Source organism: Culex pipiens, chromosome 2 (assembly GCF_016801865.2).
Source record: "Culex pipiens pallens isolate TS chromosome 2, TS_CPP_V2, whole genome shotgun sequence".
NCBI lineage: Eukaryota > Metazoa > Arthropoda > Insecta > Diptera > Culicidae > Culex > Culex pipiens.
In genome coordinates, this window is record NC_068938.1 from 111,108,957 (window position 1) to 111,133,568 (window position 24,612).

Here is a 24,612-nt window from a genome sequence, read left to right on the forward strand (position 1 = left end):
CCGCAAGAGCTGCAGTTCCACATCCAGAGCAACACACAGAACGTGCTGCTGCAAGACCAGCGCAGGATGCTGTACGAGTAGGCCGTCGAACCGAAAGCTGCCAATTTATCCAGTCCTTTTGTCGGTGCAGATCCAAACGACCGCCGGAGCAAACAAATTTACCGCGCCGTCGGCTGCTAACCCAATGTTCCCCGGCGGATCAACCGCGGCCGAGCTGTCCAACTCGCTGCAGCAGAGGATGCATCTCTAGCAACCCCTGGGACGTCATGCCGCCGGAGCCGGCCGTGGTCCGTCACCTGGAACCTCAACTGACCTGCTTAGAGTGCTGCCCAGTTGTTCCTTTTTGTCCTTTTTTGTAGTGTTTCTTGTTCTGTTCAAATTTCTCCCCCCCCCCCCCCCCCCCCCCCAAAAACATACATTAATATTATTCTCTATAAAATTCAAAAACACAATTGTTCAAACATAAAAAATAAAATTGCAAAAAAACACAAAAACAATGAAACAAAACCACAAAAATACTAAACAATAATAATAATACTGATATTCTAAGCCACAAAAACAATGACACAAAAATATAAAAATTTAAAAAAATATAAACAACAAATTAGAAACAATAAAACACAAATACAAAATACTAAACAATAATAATACTAATATTCTAAGCCACAAAAACAATGAAACAAAAATATAAAAATTAAAAAAATATAAACACCAAATTAGGAAAATTAAAACATTCTACAAGATGTACTGAAATGCTAAAATATGAAAAGTAAAATTATAAAATTATAAAATACAAAAATACAAAAATACAAAAATACAAAAATACAAAAATACAAAAATACAAAAATACAAAAATACAAAAATACAAAAATACAAAAATACAAAAATACAAAAATACAAAAATACAAAAATACAAAAATACAAAAATACAAAAATACAAAAATACAAAAATACAAAAATACAAAAATACAAAAATACAAAAATACAAAAATACAAAAATACAAAAATACAAAAATACAAAAATACAAAAATACAAAAATACAAAAATACAAAAATACAAAAATACAAAAATACAAAAATACAAAAATACAAAAATACAAAAATACAAAAATACAAAAATACAAAAATACAAAAATACAAAAATACAAAAATACAAAAATACAAAAATACAAAAATACAAAAATACAAAAATACAAAAATACAAAAATACAAAAATACAAAAATACAAAAATACAAAAATACAAAAATACAAAAATACAAAAATACAAAAATACAAAAATACAAAAATACAAAAATACAAAAATACAAAAATACAAAAATACAAAAATACAAAAATACAAAAATACAAAAATACAAAAATACAAAAATACAAAAATACAAAAAAACAAAAACACAAAAATACAAAAATACAAAAATACAAAAAACAAAAATACAAAAATACAAAACTACAAAAAAACAAAAATTAAAATGTATGTATGCAAAAATACAAACAAAAAAAACAAATTCAAAGATATACAAATACACAACAATGAAATACATTAAACTAAAGTTAACTATATTTAACTAAATTTAACTAAATTTAACTAAATTTAACTAAATTTAACTAAATTTAACTGAATCAAACTAAATTTACCTGAATTTATCAAAATTTTACTAAATTTAACTGAATTAAAGTTAATGTAAGTAAATTAAATAAAATCAAGCTTAATATTTAAAAATTTAGGCAAAATTTTATAAATTCAACTATGTTCAGCCACATTTGATTAAATTTAACTAAATTTTACTGAATGAAGTAAAATTTTACTAAATTTAACTGAATTATAGTTAATTTTAGTACATTCAATAAAATCAAACTAAATATTTAAAAATTTAGGCAAAATTATATAAATTAAACTATATTCAGCCACATTTGATGAAATTGAACAAAATTTTACAATTTTAAGCATATTTTAACTTATTTTAACTAAAGTTTACTCATTTTAGCCAAATTGAACTAAATTTTACCAATTTTACTAAACTTAACATATTTAACTAAATTTTACTAAATTTTACTGAATTTATCTTAATTTAATTTAATTCTACCAAATTTGACTCAATTTTACTAAATAAAACTTAATTTAACGAAATTAAACTTTTTTCACTTTATTCTACCAATTTTTACTAAGTTTATCTTAATTTACCCTAATTTAACTTATTTAACTTGCTTGCTAATTTAACCTAATTTAAATCAAATTTACGAAGTTTAATAAAATTTATTAAACTTAACTGAATTCAACAGAATTAAACAAAAATTAATCAAGCTTAACAAAATTTAGCCAAATTTAACAAAAATTAGCCAAATTCAACTAAATTTTACCAATTTTTTTGCTAAATTTAACATAATTTAAGTTAATTTAACTTAATTTTGCTTAATGTTACTAAATTCTTCTTAATTTTACTAAATTTATTTTAATTTTACTGAGTTGAAATTAATTAAACTCTATTTTTTTTCTAAATTTAGCCAAATTTAAGTAAATTTAGCTCAATTTACCTTAATTTAAGTGAAATAAGCTAATTAAGCTTAAAACTACTTTATTTAGTCAACTTTTTTAACTAAACATAAATAAATTGTAGATTTTTTAACCAAATTTAATTTATTTCAACCAAATTTAACTAATTTATGCCTAATTAAACTAAATTTTACGAAATTTTTCTAAACTTAATATTTTTAAACTAAATTTAACTTAATTTAACTAAAAACTAAATTTTACATAATTTTACTTAATCAAGCGAAATTTAACTAAATTTAGCAAAATTTTAATAAATTTTGCCAAATTCAACTTAATTAAGTAAAACTTAACTAAGTTTAACCAAATTTGGGTAAATTAAACATAATTTAGCTTAATTTAGGTTAAATTAACTTCATTCAACAAAATTTAGCTTAATTTTACTAAATTTAATTTTATTCGAATTAATTTAAATTAATTTAACTTTTTTTAAACTAATTTAATTTAAATTTTACCAAATTTAAGTGAATTCAACTAACTTTAAATAAATTCAACGAAATCAAGCTTAATCTAACTAAATTTATCCAATTTTAAATAAATGAAAAGAAATTTTAATAAACTTCAATTTTTTTAATTTATTTTAGCTAAATTAAACTAAATTAAGCCGAATTCAACCAAATTCAACTAAATATTACTGAATTCAACTAATTTTAACTCAATATAACTTAATTAAGCCAAATTTAGCTAAATTTAAATAAATTAAACGAAATTTCACTAACATAGAAAAAATACTTATTCTAACTAAATTTTATTATATTAACTTTAAATAAAGTAAATTTAACTAAACACTACTAAATTCAACTAAATTTCACTAAATGTTACTAAATTCAACTAAATTTGATTAAATCTAACTAAATTCAACTAAATTTAACTAAATTTAACTAAATGTATCTAAATCTAACTCAATTTAACTAAATTTAACTTGATTTCACTAATTTTAGCTTAATATTATTTAAATTAGCTAAAGTTGACTAAATTGAAATAAATTATGCGAAATTTTACAAAACTTAATTCAATTTTATTCAATTTAACTAAATTTTACTACATGTAACTACATTAAACTAAATTTAAATAAATCTTGCTAAATTATACTAAATTTAACTTAGTTTAACTAAATATAACTGAATTTAACTAAATATAACTCATTCAACCAAATTTTATAAAATTTAACTAAGATTTATTAAATATAACTAAATTTAACTTAATTGAATTTTAATTAATCTTATTAAATTTTACTTATTTTGATTAAATGTAACTAAAGTTTAACTAAATATAACTAAAATTTTACTAATTATAATGCTAATCAAGTCAATTAAACTAATTTTAACTTAATATAACTTAATTTAGCCATAGTTAACTAAATTGAAATAATTTAAGCGAAATTTTACGAAACTAAATTCAATTTTATTTATTCTTACTAATTTTTACATATTTTAACTGAATCTAACTAAATTTAACTAAATTTAAATAAATCTAACAAAATTTAACTAAGTTTAACTAATTATAACTAAATGTAACCAACTATAACTCAATTTAAGTAAATTTTACTAAATAAAGGGAAATTTTATTAAACTTAATAAAATTTTACCTAATCTAACTTAATTTGACTTATTTGGATTAAATGTAACAAAATTCAACTAAATTTAATTAAATCCAAATAAATTTAACTGAATTTTAGTATATTTAACTTAATTTTAGTAATTTTAACCAAATCTAACTAAAATCAACTATATTTAGCTAAATTTAACTAAATTTTACTAAGTTTAACGAAATTGAACTCAATTTAAGTCAATTTAACTTAACTAGCCAAAGTTAACAAAATTGAAATAAATTAAGCGAATTGTAACTAAATTCAACTATGTTTGATTAAGTCTAACTAAATTTAACTAAATTAAAATAACTTGACTAAATTCTAATAAATTTTACTAAATCTAGCCAAAATTAACTAAATTTTACCGAATTTTACTGAACTTTCAAATTTTTTTACTAAATTTTGCGAATTTTTCCTAAATTTTACTAAGTTAAACTAAATTTAACTAAATTTAACTATATTTAACTCGATTTCAGTCAATTTAACTAATTTTATATAACTTAATTTAGCCGAAGTTAACTAAATTTAAATAAATGAAGGGATTTTTTTCGAAACATAATTAAATTTTACTTAATCTAACTAAATTTTACTTAATTTTACTTAGTATATTGAAATTCACCTAAATTTAATTAAATCTTCATACATTTAACTAAATTTAACTAAATTCGACTAAACTCAAATAAATTTTAGTGAATTTTACTAAATTTAACAAAATTAACTAAGTTTAACAAAATATTACTTATATATAATTATATATATAACACAATTTTACTCAATTTAAATTAGTTTAACTAATTTTTAGTTGATATAACTTAATTTAGCCAAAGTTAACTTTATTGAAATAATTGAAGCGAAATTTTATGAAACTAAATTAAATTTTACTTAATCTATCTAAATTTTACTTATTTTAAATATATCTTAATTTACTTTAATTGAACTAAATTCACTTTATTTAACTATACTTAGCAAACCCAATTTAACTTTATTTAATTTAATGTAGTGAAATTTAACTTAATTTATCTAAATTTAAAGTCAACTGATTCAAACTAAATTTAACTGAATCAAACTAAATTTAACTGAATTATGCTAAATTTAAAAAATAAACGAAATGTTACTGATATTTACTATGTTTAACTAAATTTTACTAGGTTTAACTTAGTTTAACTAAATTGTGTTGAATTTAACTTATTGTAACTAAATTTAACTTAATTTTGTTTTATTTAACTAAATTTTACTGAATTCATCTTTATTGAACTAAATTTAACAACATTTAACTTCATTTAGCCAAATTTTATTTAATTTATTTAAATTGTACTAAATTTATCAAAATTTAACTGATTCAACTTATTTTAACTGGTCTTCACAAACTCTATTTAATTAAATTTACCAAAATTAACTTAACTGAACTATTGATCTACATTTTACTAAATTTTACTACATTTTACTAAATTTTACTGAATTTTACTAAATTTTACTGAATTTTACTAAAATTTAACTAAATTTTACTGAATTTTTCTAAATTTAACTAAAATTAACTAAATTTGACTTAATTTAACTATGTTTATTTATATTTAAATAAATTTAACTAAATTCAACTATGTTTAATTATATTAAACTAAATTTTACAAAATTTAACCTTATCTAACTATATTTAGACAAATTTAACAAATTTATCTATATTTGTCTTAGTTTAACTGAATTCAACTAAAATTAGTTTACTATAACTGAACTTATCTAAAATTATCAAAATTTAACCAAAATTAACAAAACTTAGCTAAAATTAACTGAATTTAACTAAATTGATCTGAATTAAATTAAATTTAACTGAATTAAACTAAATTTAACTACATTTTACTAATTTTAAACGAAACTTAACTAAATTTTAATAAATTTAATTATTTTTTTCTAAATTTTACTTAATTTAACTTATTTCAACTCAATTTTTCTTAAATTAACTAAATTAATCTGAATTTATTTAACTTTTTTTAACCTAATTTAACTGTATTTAACTTCATTTAACTTTATTTAGCTCTATTTAACTTAATTAAACTTGATTTAACTTTATGTAGCTTGAGTTAACTTAATTCATATGAATCCAACTAAATTTATCGAAATTTAACTAAATTATTCTTAATTTAACTAAATTTAGCTAAATTCAAATCAGTTTAACTAAATTTAATCAAATTTAACTATATTGTAATTAATTCACATCAATTTAACTCAATTCTACTTTAAAAAACTAAATTTAACTAAAATACACTAGATTCAACTGTATTTAACTACATTAAACTAAACTTGACATTTAACGCAATTAATCTAAATTTACCTTAATTTAACAAAATTTACCTAACTTCAACTAAATTTTAATAATTACTACTAATTTAAAGTTATTGAAACTATTTTGGTTAGTTTAGTAAAATAATTTTATCAAATTCAGTTATTTAAAACAATAGGACCAGTTTAAATGTATTTAAACATATTTATTCAACTTTTATTTATATAAGCTAGTTTTAAATAGGTTTAGTGGCTTTTATTGTAATTTTAAGAACTCTTTGAATAAACATTTTAATCTGTTTTGTTTTTTTTGTCACCCTATTTGTATTGATCACCCTAACCGCTCTAAACTGAATCCGGAAATACTAAAGAAGAAGAAGCACCCCCAAAATGCGCCCGTTCCGCCATCGTTTTTTTGCCCGTTATCGTGGTCAAAATGTGCCCAGAAGCGTGCCACAGACGGGCGTAACAGCTCGGCCAAAATGCGTAACGCCCGCCTAAATGTTGCATTCTGGCACGAAAAAGGCCACAACGAGGGGAAAAAGCGTGCTGAAAATCGGGCCCGCTTTCAGGCAAAACGTCCCCGCTTTTTGGCCGTTTTCCGCCCATTTTTCTATGTGGGAACGTGTCGACTGCACTCTTTTGCGAAGGTACTCTATATTCATCTGTCATCATCATCATCAATCATCATCAGTGCGTTGTCGTCAGCGCCTTCTTCTGTCAGTGTCAAAGTGCCAGGAAGAAAAAAAAAGGTTGGTGAAGGCTGCAGCTGCAGATTGCAAAGAAAAATAGGTGCTGGCAAAGGCAAACTGAGCTGGCGTAAAAAGTTGTTCCAATTTTCTGCGCTGCACTTTTGTCCCACGGGTGAAAAAGAATGGCCCACTCTGGTCCGGGGACGGGTCCGTCGTCGTCCTGATGGTGTGTACTTCCGTTCGCCACGGCGCAAAGACTTTCGACTCCGGAGGAGGAAAATAGCGGATTTTGTGTTTGTGTTCCGTCGGAGGAGGGGAAACGGTCCGGAGAGTGGCCAATATAGGAAGTGGTGCTAATTGATTGGGTCCTCTTGTGCTCGGGTGGGGGAGGAACCGTTTTTGAGGTGGTCGTTTGTGTTTGTGTTCGTTTTGGAAGAGTGAAAGTTCTGTTTTCATTCCGGAGAAGGTCAGAACGGTCTAAAATGCGGACACTTCAAGACCGAGGAGTGGCTCTGGTGGTGGTGGCGACCGTGATGGCCCTGAGCTCGGTGGCCGCCGAACACATTTCTTCCGTGCCAACGCACAACATGTCCAACAAGGAGCGGAACGAGCTCAAGTAGGTTCCGCCTGGAAATCTACGAAAATTCTCAATAAATTGACCTGTTTCTAATTTCCAGGGAGGAAGCCCGTGAAATGTTCTACCACGCGTACCGGGCCTACATGGACAAGGCGTACCCGGCGGACGAGCTGATGCCGCTGAGTTGCACCGGAAGATATCGCGGAGTGACGCCCTCGCGCGGCGATCTGGACGACGTCCTGGGCAAGTAAGTCACAAAACTGGGAAGAAAACAGTCTGTTTTCTGTTTGTTTTACCTGCTTGCAATAAGCAAACGTGTCTCTTGCTGATAGGCCAAACATTTGTTCATGAAAAAGAGGCTGTTTTAAAAAAGTTTTGAGATAACTCGTTATCGTGACGATTGTTTAATTTTATTCTACCAGCTGCTTAATTTGATTGAGCAATTTACACAAGTTATCTTTGTTTTAGCCGCTTGATAAAAACTAAAATAAAAATCATAAAAAAAAATAATTCAAACAAGGACACGTCACTAACAAAAAAAAAGATTATTAAGTCAGTCGAAGAAATAAAGCCGTTTGCGTGTGAGGTGGCGACCTTGGCTGCAAAAAACATGACTTACATCGCTACCTACTTTTACTTTCGTTTGTTTTGCTCGCTTGAAGTGAGATTTTCCGCGCTGGCCGTGTTCTGGTTCTCGTGGTGAAAAGTGATCGCGTTCGGTTTGGGGGTCACGGAAATTAATAAATTACATGGCAGCTTCTTTGTAGCAAACTTTGCATGCCGTTGTAAAGATTGTGGACCAAGAAATAGAGAAGAAATGGAGATACAACTGAAGCTTACTGACTAAAAGAGACATATTTAAGAGCGAATTAAAAAAAATGATACAGTTTGATTTATTTTGATTTGATGGATAATAACTAACATAATCTAGCATCGTGATTGTTGCCTTTCTTATTCTTTGCCAAAAATGGGTCACACTAAAGATCTGGAACCAGAAATAATTAGGGACCTAAAAAAAATAAAAAGATAATTTTCTTAATAAATGAAGTTAAACAAGAATAAAATATTATGCAAATATGTGTCAAATGCATTCTATATTTAATTTGATTTTAAATGCCTTAAAAAGCCTTTTATCTTCAAATAGATTGAAAATGTTAAAGGAACCTTAAATTTAAAGTGTAGGTCTAGGACGTCGAATTAAAAGTTCATTTTTCGAGTCATTTTATGGCCTTTCCTCAGTAAGGTGAGGAAGGCTAAAATGTTTGCTTCGCTCAGATCTTCATAGGGGAAATATGCGTATTCTAATCAAACACCTATCTTCGCCATATGGAGAGTTTGTTGCTCGATTAAAGCTCCAAAAATACTATTTAGGCTATAAACTTACCAGCAACAGCACCGTCTCAAGTAAGCACGCAAATTTATGCCATTTACTGGCCAAAAAGATCAAATTCAATGCACTTTTGATCATAATTTCTATTTTGCGAGACCATTTCTCATCATTTTGTTTCCACACGCAAGATGAGAGCTTAACTGCTTAACGCCATTAATATGTATCTTGTCACTTGCGCTAACGTTTTCATAGCGTTTAACATATGAAAATGCTTCCAACTACCGGCAACATGTTCTTTTGCACATTAGTTAGGCACTCACTTGAAATATAATCCCGAAACATGTAAATAATTAGCAAGCGCCATCCAAAAAACAAACGCGCCAAGTCTTTTGACGTTTGACTTTTGACGACCCATTCCAATCGAAGGCTGAAGAAAACCGAGCGAGAAGCGAAGGCAAATAAAAAACAAAGCGTGGCCACGAGTCTGTGGTTGACAGAGCAGCGAGTCAGACGTGCGTTCCTCACACACCAAAAAAAGTGCTAAAAAGTGCAAAAATGCCTCAGGGCCAAGGGGCTGGAAACTCTAATATTACTTAGGAATACTGAGTATACTAATGATATTCCAGTATACTTGTTAGTATACTAACCGAAAAGCAATAAACTGTTAGTATATTAAGATACTCTCAGTATATTGGTAAGTATACTGGCGGTATGTAAAGGAAATAATGAGTATACTAACATATATTTTGATATACTGGTTAACATAATAAGTATAGCTCTAAGAGTTTCCAACCCCTTGCTCAGGGCAAGAAAAAGAGGCGGTCTTCACCAGCAGGATCGGTAGATTTGAAGAAGCTAAAGAATGCCGAAGCGCTACCTGCAAAGCCAGGCAGTTTGGGCAAGGACGCTCAAAATTCGTCTGGAAACCAGTTTGCTACCCTCCCTGTGGACGTGAGCGAGAAGGAAGAATTTGAACGACGGGAAAAGTTGCCACCCATTTTTGTGAAAACATTGTCATCGGATTCGGTGCGAAAGTGGCTGACCGGGTTTATCAAATCTGGTGCTTTACGAGCTTCCATTCGCTTGTGTGCTGATGGACTTAAAATTCTGCTACGTTCGGGATTTTTTGAACAACACCAAGATCGAATACTACAGCCATGACGATCCAGGTAAACGACCCATGAAACAGGTCCTCCGAGGCCTGTACGACATGGATGTGAGTGTGCTGAAAGAAGAGCTCAAATCTCTGAAGTTGAACGTGATCGAAGTCTTCAAGATGACGAGACACAACAAGGACATCAAGTATCGTGATCAACTGTACCTGGTTCATCTCGAGAAAGGATCGACAACGCCGTCTGAGCTGAAAGCAGTTCGGGCAATTTTCAATATTATCGTGACATGGGAACGTCATCGTCCAGTGCACCGTGACGTGACCAGAGACGCATCGAGCTCTACAGGCTCAATAAAAACTCCTTACCTGCTCTGTATGGTAGAACAGAGCTAAGCTCTGTATTAGCGTGGTTCACGTTTCTATGAAAAAGACAAAAGTTGTTATTTTGTCTTGCATCAACCGGAATTTCATTCTTTTATGTCCCCAGAAGCACTCCTGAAAATTTGAGCCCATTTGGTAAGGTCTAGGAGCTCCAGTTTTAATTTGAAATTTATATGGGATTTTGATTTATTTTCCATGGGAAACTATCTTTTTTTACATTGTATTAGGATTTTTTTTTATAAATCGATGAAATGACTTGGTTCTTATAGTAGGAGATAGGTTTTGAACTGGGGAACAACTTTGTAGAACATACCAACATGCTAGGAAGTGACCCTTTAAAGATACAGATACTTTTAGATGGTGGCTGGCCCCTTCAAAAGCCACCAGAGCAGTTCTCTAGGATTTCGGTCATTCGATTTTTTTTGTATTTTTTAATCCGACTGAAACTTTTTTGGTGCCTTCGGTATGCCCAAAGAAGCCATTTTGCATCATTAGTTTGTCCATATAATTTTCCATACAAATTCGGCAGCTGTCCATACAAAAATGATGTATGAAAATTCAAAAATCTGTATCTTTTGAAGGAATTTTTTGATCGATTTGGTGTCTTCGGCAAAGTTGTAGGTATGGATACGGACTACACTGGAAAAAATAATACACGGTAAAAAAAAATTTGGTGATTTTTTTATTTAACTTTTTATCACTAAAACTTGATTTACAAAAAAACACTATTTTTAATTTTTTTTATTTTTTGATATGTTTTAGAAGGCATAAAATGCCAACTTTTCAGAAATTTCCAGGTTGTGCAAAAAATCACTGACCGAGTTATGAATTTTTTAATCAATACTGATTTTTTCAAAAAATCGAAATTTTGGTCGTAAAAATTTTTCAACTTCATTTTTCGATGTAAAATCAAATTTGCAATCAAAAAGTACTTTACTGAAATTTTGATAAAGTGCACCGTTTTCAAGTTATAGCCATATTTAAGTGACTTTTTTGAAAATAGTCGCAGTTTTTCATTTTTTTAAATTAGTGCACATGTTTGCCCAGTTTTGAAAAAAATATTTTTGAAAAGCTGAGAAAATTCTCTATATTTTGCTTATTTGGACTTTGTTGATACGACCTTTAGTTGCTGAGATATTGCAATGCAAAGGTTTAAAAACAGGAAAATTGATGTTTTCTAAGTTTCACCCAAACAACCCACCATTTTCTATCGTCAATATCTCAGCAACTAATGGTCCGATTTTCAATGTTAATATATGAAACATTTGTGAAATTTTCCGATCTCTTCGAAAAAAATATTTTTGGAATTTTCAAATCAAGACTAACATTTCACAAAGGCCAAACATTCAATATTACGCCCTTTTAAAATGTTTGTCTTGATTTGAAAATTCCAAAAATATTTTTTTCGAAAAGATCGGAAAATTTCACAATTGTTTCATATATTAACATTGAAAATCGGACCATTAGTTGCTGAGATATTGACGATAGAAAATGGTGGGTTGTTTGGGTGAAACTTAGAAAACATCAATTTTCCTGTTTTTAAACCTTTGCATTGCAATATCTCAGCAACTAAAGGTCGTATCAACATAGTCCGAATAAGCAAAATATAGAGAATTTTCTCAGCTTTTCAAAAATATTTTTTTCAAAACTGGGCAAACATGTGCACTAATTTAAAAAAATGAAAAACTGCGACTATTTTCAAAAAAGTCACTTAAATATGGCTATAACTTGAAAACGGTGCACTTTATCAAAATTTTAGTAAAGTACTTTTTGATTGCAAATTTGATTTTACATCGAAAAATGAAGTTGAAAAATTTTTACGACCAAAATTTCGATTTTTTGAAAAAATCAGTATTGATTAAAAAATTCATAACTCGGTCAGTGATTTTTTGCACAACCTGGAAATTTCTGAAAAGTTGGCATTTTATGTCTTCTAAAACATATCAAAAAATAAAAAAAATTAAAAATAGTGTTTTTTTGTAAATCAAGTTTTAGTGATAAAAAGTTAAATAAAAAAATCACCAAATTTTTTTTTACCGTGTATTATTTTTTCCAGTGTAGTCCGTATCCATACCTACAACTTTGCCGAAGACACCAAATCGATCAAAAAATTCCTTCAAAAGATACAGATTTTTGAATTTTCATACATCATTTTTGTATGGACAGCTGCCGAATTTGTATGGAAAATTATATGGACAAACTAATGATGCAAAATGGCTTCTTTGGGCATACCGAAGGCACCAAAAAAGTTTCAGCCGGATTAAAAAATACAAAAATTAAAATTGAAGAAAAAAGACCGATTTCGTAGAGAATTGCTCACCATCTAAAAGTATCTGTATCTTTAAAGGGTCACTTCCTAGCATGTTGGTATGTTCTACAAAGTTGTTCCCCAGTTCAAAACCTATCTCCTACTATAAGAACCAAGTCATTTCATCGATTTATAAAAAAAAATCCTAATACAATGTAAAAAAAGATAGTTTCCCATGGAAAATAAATCAAAATCCCATATAAATTTCAAATTAAAACTGGAGCTCCTAGACCTTACCAAATGGGCTCAAATTTTCAGGAGTGCTTCTGGGGACATAAAAGAACGAAATTCCGGTTGATGCAAGACAAAATAACAACTTTTGTCTTTTTCATAGAAACGTGAACCACGCTACTCTGTATGCAGCGAACAGAGCCAGCTCTGTATGGGAAAAATAATATTGAATTGCATATATCTCAAAAACGATAAGTTTTAGAAAGTTGACATGTTCTAGAAAGTTGCTGGTACCAAAAGGTTCTATATTATTGTCACAGACGTCCTTACAATTTGATTGATTTTAGTTGTGCAAAACAAGATAAAACTATTCATTTTCTAAGATACAAGGTATAGAATATTTTTGGTTTGGACAAAGTTGCTCAACTACCAAAAATGAACAACTCTCTCGAAAAAACCAAAGCTCTATCTTCAATAGATACCGAAATAAAAATAAAAACTATTTTTATAATAAATACTGCTTGCGACAAACACAAAGCGACCGCGTCGTAGGCACAGGTAATATGAGGCATGTTTGGTAGAGATCGTCTGAAGTGGAAACTAGTATAGCAGAGTGTTCATAGAGAGTTTTTATGTAAAATGCTCTTGTCTGAATGGTTGAAAGAAATTTCAGATAAAATTTTACAAATTTATAAAATTATATTCTTTTTATTGTACTGGTAAGTAATTAAGATTAGAAACAATAAACTTATTTTACAGCAATTTTATGTTTGTATTGACAAAACAAATGTTTAACAAAATTACAAGTTTCGTACAACAAATTAAGATAAAAAACAATTTCAAATACGCAAGTTAAAAAAATAAAAACTAAATCTTCTAACAATTATTTCAATTAAAAAAAAATCAGTTAACATATGTTTAACCTTATAAAGATTTCAGGAAACTTAGCCATTTTATTTAAAAAAAACTATATTTTCCTTATTTTTCAAGCAAGATAATCATTAGAAAGTTTCAAGCTCTAACTAATCTCTATGATATTTTTTGTTTACATTTTGTCACCTTTTTTTTTAAATAAAATAAGAAATTGAAATCAAATAGCAAAAACCATTTTTTCTGTATTTCTCAAGCAAGGAAATCAGTGAAGAGTTTTTAGCTCTAAATGCTCTCTATGGATATTTGCCATTTTATTACCTGTATTCTAAATTTTTTTTTTATTTCTCAAGCAAGGAAATCAGTGAAGAGTGTTTAGCTCTAAATGCTCTCTATGGAAATTTGCCATTGTATTACCTGTATTCTAAATGTTTTTTTATTTTTCAAACACAGGAAATCAGTGAAGAGTTTGAAGCTCTAAATGTTCTCTATGGAAATTTGCCTTTTTATAAGCTGTTTAAAAATAAATCAGGCAATGGAAATCAATGAAAAGTGTTTAGCTCTAAATGCTCTCTACGGAACTTTGCCATTTTATTACCTTTAAAAAAAAATAGCATTCGAAATTTATTTAAAAAAAAAACATTTCTTTTCAATTATTTTCAAGCAAGGAAATCAAAAAAGAACAGTAAAATGGCAAAATTCCATTGAGAGCATTCATAAGCATAAGCATAAGCATAGGTGCCCACCCGCAGTTGCTACTCCGTTATTGACCAAGACCTCCAGAAGTTACATCCACGAGCCGTGGAAGATGAGTGGGTGCTATCTTTCCTCGCTTCGCAACTTCTCAAAGGCCCCTATCATGCTGATCAATACCGGCGCCGGCCACAACCAGTGGTAGGGTCACGGGGAAGTGGATGGGAATGTTAGTCCGATACTTGAGTGATAGAGACCGCCCAATCGACTGCTTCTCCGACAAAGTATCACATGAGTTTTGAGGGGGTTAGTAGATGGGTATGAGGTCAGGATTCACGAGTGGCAGTGATGTGACCATGAGCATTTTGTTTATCGGTTGAAAGTTTTAAATCTTAGGCAGCCGGCTGCGGAAAGATAAATAATTGATTATTTAAAAAGTTTTTTTAACCGAACGCGTGCCAACCGAGCAGTAGTGCTATGGGCTGGACTTATCAATATATTTTTAATGGTTGTACAATTTAAATAACGCGAGCAAATTTCAAAAATAGTAAATAAAAGACGCTTTACGCTTCATAAAATCGATAGTTCGATGAGTTAATACTAAAACTGCCAGTTGGAATAAATTATTACGATCAATGAAAATAAACGAAAAGAAAAAAAGGACACCACGTAGCCGACTGTAATGAAATGAAAACAATAACTTAAACGAACTAAACCGGCGGCGTGCCTTCCAATCAACGATGATGAAAGAAGGACTTATGAAAAATAAAATATCAAATAAAAGGCTCTAAAAACACGTTGTAGAGTATCCGCGAGGTCCCGCTACACACAATCGAATCAGAAACTAAAAAAAAACAAACGCGCGCTAATTGTCTATCCTAAATGTCAGCGCGTCTTTCGATAAACGATTCTATAGAAATGAGTTTCCACCGTGAAAATTTAACACATTATTTGAAAATTTACGATTTACCCGACGCCGTACCTTCTGATCAACGGTGATATAGGAAGGGCTTTTAAAATCACAAGACAATTTATGGAATCTTAATAAATAAAAGACGCAACTGATTCAACAAAATTTTACGAACAATTTTTCGATTTGGTGCGCGTATTTTTACCACTAGTTATGAACTTAACCTGAAAAACCTGGAAAACAAATTGATTAATATATATCAAGCTCATTCATACCAACTCTTACACACAACTCATTATACCAGTAAACCTAAATACTTTTAAAAAAGTTAATCAAACATCAGATCATAAAAACCATGAGATTTTTTATGACATATTAAAAAATTATTCAATAAAATTGATAATTGTGATATACGGGAAACCTAACGACGATATTTGTTGAATAATTTGTACGCGTAACAAAATGAGCGCGGCTAAACCGACAGTGTATACAAGCTAAAATTTTTTGTGTATCAAACCTTGCAATGAAAACAAAAATAAACGGATACACTCACACAAACATCGTCAACTGGGCCAAAACAATAAAAACATCGATTATTTCAACATTACAAGCAACAAAAAAAAAGCAGCAGAGAAACCGAAGTTTTTATATTTGTCAGTACCCAAAACATGGCACCGCTCCCCTAATTAAAAGCTATCTAGATAAGTTGTTTCGGCCCAGTTTCTCACTCACACACGCATACTCATTCACATCTGTCAAAAGAATATTCTTATTGGAACTTGCTTACCTGGTTCTGCATGCTGCTGCTTCAAAGGTTGACCTGGCCGCAAGTCTCTAAGACTCGGAAAAATCTATGCTTTTTAGCACAAATCGCTCGGTGCGGCGTGAAAGCCTTGTGCATCAAATTTTCGCAACTCCCCGCGTTGAGAACAATCGTCCTCTTACACGCCGGATTGTGTTGAGCTGACGTTCCTATTCACTGCTTCACCAACACAAACACATATTTTTCCTCTTCTCTGGCTGACTTTTCCTGGCACGCTTCAAAGCTGAATATTTCTTTTAAAATTCACTTATTTTCTTTTGAAAATCGGGAAAACTTCATAATTCCCTAACGCACAGCAAACTCGTTTGTCGAATAGTGCGCTTTTCGCGACGAAAATGTTTCAATTTCACCAAAAAAACACCATTTAAAAACGCAGGCCGAAAACAACCAATTGATCGCAAATAGTGTTGCCGATCTCTCCCAAAATTCCATTGAGAGCATTCAGAACGTTCAGAACATAAACATTAGCGTGGTTCACGTTTCTATGAAAAAGACAAAAGTTGTTATTTTGTCTTGCATCAACCGGAATTTCGTTCTTTTATGTCCCCAGAAGCACTCCTGAAAATTTGAGCCCATTTGGTAAGGTATAGGAGCTCCAGTTTTAATTTGAAATTTATATGGGATTTTGATTTATTTTTCATGGGAAACTATCTCTTTTTGCATTGTATTAGGATTTTTTTTTTATAAATCGATGAAATGACTTGATTCTTATAGTAGGAGATAGGTTTTGAACTGGGGAACAACTTTGTAGAACATACCAACATGCTAGGAAGTGACCCTTTAAAGATACAGATACTTTTAGATGGTGGCTTTTGAAGTAAAGCCCCTTCAAGAGCCACCATCTAAAAGTATCTGTATCTTTAAAGGGTCACTTCCTAGCATGTTGGTATATTCTACAAAGTTGTTCCCCAGTTTAAAACCTATCTCCTACTATAAGAATCAAGTCATTTCATCGATTTATAAAAAAAAATCCTAATACAATGTAAAAAAAGATAGTTTCCCATGGAAAATAAATCAAAATCCCATATAAATTTCAAATTAAAACTGGAGCTCCTAGACCTTACCAAATGGGCTCAAATTTTCAGGAGTGCTTCTGGGGACATAAAAGAACGAAATTCCGGTTGATGCAAGACAAAATAACAACTTTTGTCTTTTTCATAGAAACGTGAACCACGCTAATAAACATTTCACTGATGTTCTTGCTTGAAAAATAAAAAAAATATTTAGAATACAGGTAATGAAATGGCAAATTTCCATAGAGAGCATTTAGAGCTAAAAACTCTTCACTGATTTCCTTGCATTAGAAGTAAAGAAAAATAGTTTTTTTTTCTATTTTATTTCAATGGCTAAATTTATTTTAAAAATCAGGCAATAAAATTAAAAAAAAATCCATAAAGAGTATTTAGAGCTTTAACTATTTACTGTTTTCCTTGGATTTTTCTTATTTTATTTCAATGGCTAATTTTATTTAAAAAAAAATCAGGTAATAAAAAAGCGTAAATGTAAATTACAGCTAAAAACTCTTTACTGATTTCCTTTGTAAGAAAAAAAAAATTAGAATAAAGGTAATAAAATGGCAAATTTCCATAGAGAGCATTTAGAGCTTCAAACTCTTCACTGCTTTCCTAGGCTTGAGAAATACAGAAAAAATGATTTTTGCTATTTGATTTCAATTTCTTATTATATTTAAAAAAAAGGTGACAAAATGTAAAAATAATATCATAGAGATTAGTTAGAGCTTGGAACTTTCTAATGGTTATTTTGCTTGAAAAATAAGGAAAATATAGTTTTTTTTCTGTTGAATTAAATAAAATGGCAAAGTTTCCTGAAATCTTTATAAGGTTAAACATATGTTAACTGATTTTTTTAATTAAAATAATTGTTCGAAGATTTAGTTTTCATTATATTATATTATAATTTTATAAATTTGTAAAATTTTATCTGAAATTTCTTTCAACCATTCAGACAAGAGCATTTTACATAAAAACTCTCTATGAACACTCTGCTATACTAGTTTCCACTTCAGACGATCTCTACCAAACATGCCTCATATTACCTGTGCCTACGACGCGGTCGCTTTGTGTTTGTCGCAAGCAGTATTTATTATAAAAATAGTTTTTATTTTTATTTCGGTATCTATTGAAGATAGAGCTTTGGTTTTTTCGAGAGAGTTGTTCATTTTTGGTAGTTGAGCAACTTTGTCCAAACCAAAAATATTCTATACCTTGTATCTTAGAAAATGAATAGTTTTATCTTGTTTTGCACAACTAAAATCAATCAAATTGTAAGGACGTCTGTGACAATAATATAGAACCTTTTGGTACCAGCAACTTTCTAGAACATGTCAACTTTCTAAAACTTATCGTTTTTGAGATATATGCAATTCAATATTATTTTTCCCATACAGAGCTGGCTCTGTTCGCTGCATACAGAGCTTAGCTCTGTTCTACCATACAGAGCAGGTAAGGAGTTTTTATTGAGCCTGTAGAGCTCGATGCGTCTCTGGACGTGACACAGTGTTCGAACTGTTTGCAGTTTGGGCATGGTGGAAGGAACTGTTTCATCAAGAGTCGTTGTGCACCCTGCGGAGGTGAGCACAAAACACAAGCTTGCGAAACAATCAACGAGAACATCGAAGCGAAATGCTTCAATTGCGGCGGCGACCATTCTACCAAGAATCGAAGCTGCCCAAAACGTGCTGAGTTTGTGAAAATTCGGCAGCAAGCGACGACGAGGCACCAACCAAATCGTCGCAAAACACCACCAACTTTCACGGACGTGGATTTTCCTGCTTTGGCGTCACCTGGAGCGGGATCTGCTCGAGTGGTTCCAAATCTGCAGCCATTGCCGTTGAATCAGCGGCAAAAAGTTGCAGAGAATATAACACCTCCTGGCTTCAGTCAGCAACCGAGGGCAAACCAACCAGCATCAACGGATGAAGGCAGTAGTGACCTGTTTTCACCACAAGAACTTCTGAACATTTTCATCGAGATGACAACAACACTGCGTGGGTGCAAAACTCGCCAGGAACAAGTAAAAACGCTTGGAGCATTCATCTTAAAATACAGTTCATAGTTTACTCGTTCTAATGATTTTGAATAATTCAAAGAATTTTTATTTTAGTTTTAAGTTAGGATTAGTTGTTAAAGTGATTTTTTCTTTTCTTTTTTTTACCCAAATGTATTCGATTCAATGCAAAAATGTAAAACAATTTGAAATAAATGAATGAATGTGAATTTGGCGGACGAAATAAAACGCGTTGTGTTCTTGATGGAGTCCAGAGTATAATTAAAACTAATTCTAAAAGTTTGGTTACAATTCGTGGTGGTGTAATAATAAAACGAAAAATACAACAAAGATGAAGAGCATTTAGCCATACCACTTAGAATGTAAATGAAATGTAATTATTATAAGAAAGTTCAATAAAGACATATTTAATTTCAAAAAAAAAAAAGCTTGGCCACCAACATCACGAGCCGCGCCTGTTGGAGTGAGTCAGTGATGCCAGGAAATTTTCTCTATAAATGCTACTTTTCGTGAAATTTCGTCACAAACACTAAGCGCGCTGAAAGAAAAAAGAACTAAGCTGAAAATTGAAAAATGGGCGTGGCATTGGGCCACATTCAGCATTCTTGTCTGATTAGAATACATTTGAGAAATATTTTTTTAAATGCTTGTGAAAGGAATAGGAGCAATTCTCTCAAGCAATTCTCTGAGATTTCGGTCATTCGATTTTTTTTGTATTTTTTAATCCGGCTGAAACTTTTTTGGTGCCTTCGGTATGCACAAAGAAGCCATTTTGCATCATTAGTTTGTCCATATCATTTTCCATACAAATTTGGCAGCTGTCCATACAAAAATGATATATGAAAATTCAAAAATCTGTATCTTTTGAAGGAAGTGTTTGAAGTTATATCCATTTTTAGGTTATTTTTTGAAAACAGTCGCAGTTTTCCATTTTTTTAAACTAGTGCACATGCTTGCCCACCTTTGAAAAAAATATTTTTGAAAATCTGAGAAAATTATCTATATTTTGCTTTTATGAACTTTGTTGATACGACCTCTAGTTGCTGAGATATTGCCATGGCTTGGCTTAAAAAGCAGGAAAATTGATGTTTTCTAAGTCTCACCCAAACAACCCACCATTTTCTAACGTCGATATCTTAGCAAGTAATGATCCGATTTACAATGTTAAAATATGAAACATTCGTGAAATTTTCTGATCTTTTCGAAAACAATAGTTTTAAAATTTTCAAATCAAGACTAACATTTCAAAAGGGCCAAACAATGAATATTACGCCTTATGAACAATAATATCAGCTATTCATGCTTAATTTAAGGACCTAATTATAAATTATAATCAATCTTCTAACTCTCTAACCTTGTTCCAGCTTTTCCATGACCCTGGTTGACACGCTCGATACGCTCGTCATCCTCGGCGACCTGGAAGAGTTCGAGCGCGCCGTCAAGCTCGTCATCAAGGATGTAAAATTCGACAGCGACATTGTCGTTTCCGTGTTCGAAACCAACATCCGAATGGTTGGGTAAGTCTTGTCTGTTTTTAGAAGTTATGAATTTATCATTTCTTTCGATTTGCTTCAATTTCCAGTGGCCTTCTGTCCGCCCACATCCTCGCCGAGTACGTCCAGAAGCAGGCAGACGTAATGATGTGGTACCGGGGCGAGCTGCTCGAAATGGCCAAAGATCTGGGCTATCGATTACTGCCGGCGTTCAACACTTCGACGGGCATTCCACACGCAAGGGTGAGCTCGATTAATAATTTACGTTTGAGTTACTCATTCTGTGTGTTTTTGCTTTGTCGTTCAAGGTCAACCTGAAGCACGGCATGAAGGTGGAATCGTTGCGACACTCGCGAGAGACTTGTACGGCGTGCGCCGGGACGATCCTGCTGGAGTTTGCGGCGTTGTCCCGACTCAGTGGGGAGCCCATTTTCGAGGCCAAGGCGCATGCCGCGATGGACGCGCTGTGGAAGATGCGTCACCGCAGCTCGGATTTGATGGGAACGGTGCTGAACGTTCACTCCGGGGATTGGATCCGGCGGGAGTCGGGCGTTGGTGCGGGGATCGATTCCTACTACGAGTACTGCCTCAAGTCGTACATTCTGCTCGGTGATGAGCGCTATTTGGCGCGGTTCAACCGACACTACAACGCAATTATGAAGTACATAAGTCAGGGACCGATGCTGCTGGATGTGCAGATGCACCGGCCGCACACGAAGACGCGCAACTTTATGGACGCGCTGTTGGCGTTCTGGCCGGGGTTGCAGGTGCTTTCCGGTGATTTGAAGCCGGCGGTGCAAACCCACGAGATGTTGTACCAAGTGATGCAGATGCACACGTTCATTCCGGAAGCATTTACTTACGATTTCCAGGTAGGCAGTGTGGGGGAGGTTCCGGGAAAGATCAGTTGAGACAGCAAGATTTTTATTTTTTTCTCCGTTGTAGGTTCACTGGGGCCAGCACCATCTCAGGCCGGAGTTTATCGAGTCGACGTACTTTCTGTACCGGGCGACCGGCGATCATTACTATCTGCAGGTAGGTTTGGCGGGGAGATGTTACATTTATTATATTTGCTTGGTGTTGGCACTCATTGCAAGTTAAGAATATTTGTTTTTTGTTTTTATTATTTTGCGCAATAATCAAATTTACCATTGAAAAACAAAACTTTAAAATTATAAAAGCCTTACTTGGTGATATTTTTCTGTTTTAAGGCCAGAAAAAATGACACAAAGATTTTTCTTAAGCTTTAAGTACGATATGCAGATCGGATGGAACGCGGTCATAAAATGTTGCGTGTTCTTTTCATGACCCCCCACAAGAAAAGTTGACAGTTCGGTATGAGCGCGTTTGACGGTGTGCGCGCTTGAGGTTCTTTGGGGGGGGGGGGGGGGGGGGAATGAGGAAATTAGGATGTCAGGAAATTAGGAAATTTGGTAATTAGGAAATTGAGAAATAAAGAAGCTAGGAAACTTGATAATTAGGAAATTATGTTATAATGAAATAATAAAATAAATAAATTATAATATTAGGAAATAAGGAATAATAAGGAAAATTGGATGTTAGGAAATTGAGAAATTTAGGAAATTAGAAAATTAGGAAATTAGGATATAAGGAAATAAGGAGATCAGAAAATTAGGAATTAAGGAAGTTAGGAAATTTCGTAATTAGGAAATTTGGAAATTAAGAAATTAGGAAATCAGAAAACTAAGACGTTACAAAAGTTAGGAAATAAATTATATGAATGTAAGGAAATTAGGAAATTTGGTAATAAGGAAATTAAGAAATAAGAAAATTTGGAAATTAGGATGTTAGGAAATTAGGTTATTAAAAAAAAGGAAATTAGGAAGCTAGAAAATTAGAAAATTTGGTATTTAGGAAATTAGGTTATGAGGGAATTAGGAAATTATGAAATTAAGTAATACAATGAAATAAAGAAATTAGGAAAAAAGGAAATTAGAAAAATTCGATGTTAGGAAATTGAGAAATTTAGGAAATTAGGATAATTTGGTATTTAGGAAATTAGGATATGAGGGAATTAGGAAATTATGACATTAAGTTATAATGAAATAAAGAAATTAGGAAATAAGGAAATAAGAAAAATTCGATGCTAGGAAATTGAGAAATTTAGGAAATTAGGATAATAGGAAGTTAGGAAATCAGAAAATTAGGAAATTACGAAATTTGGTAATAAGAAAATTTGTTTATTAGGAAATAAGGAAATTGGAAAATTTGGAAATTAAGAAATTAAGAAATTTGGAAATTAGGATGTTAAGAAATTAGGGAATTTGGTAATTAGGAAATTAAGACATTAGGACATATGGAAATCAAGAAACTAGGAATTTATGAAATTAAGACATTAGGACAGATGAAAATTAAGAAATTAGGAATTTAGAAAATTAGGAAATTTGGAAATTTGTTAATAAGGATATTATACAATAAGGCTGGTACAAATGCTTAAAAGTTTTTCTTATATTCTTAAATTCTTGGATTCTTAAAATTCTTGAATTCTTAAAATTCTTGAATTCTTAAAATTCTTTAAAAAAAAATAAAAAAAATTCTTGAATTCTTAAAATTCTTTTAATTATGGAATTTTGAGATTTTTGAATTTTTGAAAATTTATAGTTTTTGAATGTTGGAATTTCGGGGTTTTCGTTAATATGTGTTTTCGAATTTTTTTAAACCTTTGATATTATGACTTGTTATTTCTGAAATTTTTCAGGTTTCGATTTTTTAATTTTTTGAGCTGTTGAATTTATAAATTCTTTAATCTCGACCTTAATAAAAAAAAAATCAGTTCTGCATAATTTTTATTTTGAATCTACAAAATAAAAATTTTAAAAATGGTTGGAATTTCATATTTTTTGTCATTTGATATTTCTGAAATATTTGTTTTTCCATATTTTCGAATTTTTATTTTTGAATCATTTGTATCGTCGAATATCAGATTATTATTGATTTTTTCAGTAAAAAAATAGATATTTGTATGATTATTGTCCAGTTTATTTTCACTCCGGTTTAATTTATTTAGGTCCCGCCAGGGTAGATTATTCGGACAGTGCAGTGTACTCACAATCCAAAGCCTGGTTGGTACGCGCAATAGCAATAGCACGTGGGCCAACAGCAATAAAGTCAACTTCTAGGGGAAATTCTCGTATGTTTGGCAGGTTAAGCACCCGCTCCTAACTCCATCCAATAAACTGATTTTCACTATTTAAACAACTTATTCTGCGAAACTTGTGATAGAAACTTGCTTACTCACTTCTTATTGAGCTCGATTTCAGTTGAAAACGCTTTTAATGAGCTGTAATTGAATGTCAAAGTGCTGATATGACAACATTAGAGGCACGCTGGAATTAGATGCTGTTCCTCTATTTTTTACTCCGTTTCGATCAAAAAACTAAATCTGCCCCTCGATCTTCCCTTTTAATTTCAAGATACTGCATTTTGAGATTCGCCGGGATTTTCTATAATTCTAACGAATATAACATTATTAAAACGTTTGTAACTTTCAGTCGCATTCAAAAAGTAAAATTCAAGTTCTTTGATTTTTTCATCAAAACGTATTACAAACAAGCACCGCGCGAATTTATAGCTTTGAACGAAAAATCATGACAATGATGGAAGTCTTCACGTTGAATTGCATTGTTTTTGTTATTTCCAAACCAACTCCAATGATACCCTTTAATTTCCAAACTCGATTGCATCTCCAAATACGGACTTCAGATTTGTTTCCTAGTGGTCAAGATAACTTGTCGTTTCATATTGGATGATTGGATAGTTACACCACCGTACAAGGTACAAAGGCCTTCGTTCTC

General features: G+C 31.1%; 2 protein-coding genes and 1 long non-coding RNA gene across 3 annotated transcripts in view; 1 reads left to right on the forward strand and 2 right to left on the reverse strand.

The window, feature by feature from the left end:
* The window catches only part of LOC120431074 (DNA repair and recombination protein RAD54-like), a 30,129-nt gene extending 13,861 nt beyond the window's left edge, over window positions 1-16,268 (reverse strand). Inside the window, exon 1 of the mRNA XM_039596228.2 lies at window positions 16,242-16,268. Within this exon, the coding sequence (XP_039452162.1) occupies window positions 16,242-16,253 (12 nt within the window). The 5' untranslated portion in view covers window positions 16,254-16,268. The remainder of the gene's footprint in view (window positions 1-16,241) is intronic.
* LOC128093157 (uncharacterized) overlaps window positions 1-24,612 on the reverse strand; it is a 71,358-nt gene that overhangs the window by 33,484 nt on the left and 13,262 nt on the right. The window lies entirely within an intron of this gene.
* Window positions 7,136-24,612, forward strand: part of LOC120431073 (ER degradation-enhancing alpha-mannosidase-like protein 3) — a 31,629-nt gene continuing 14,152 nt past the window's right edge. Inside the window, exons 1-6 of the mRNA XM_039596227.2 lie at window positions 7,136-7,719; window positions 7,781-7,927; window positions 20,669-20,821; window positions 20,887-21,040; window positions 21,106-21,669; window positions 21,743-21,832. Of these exons, the coding sequence (XP_039452161.1) occupies window positions 7,586-7,719; window positions 7,781-7,927; window positions 20,669-20,821; window positions 20,887-21,040; window positions 21,106-21,669; window positions 21,743-21,832 (1,242 nt within the window). The 5' untranslated portion in view covers window positions 7,136-7,585. The remainder of the gene's footprint in view (window positions 7,720-7,780; window positions 7,928-20,668; window positions 20,822-20,886; window positions 21,041-21,105; window positions 21,670-21,742; window positions 21,833-24,612) is intronic.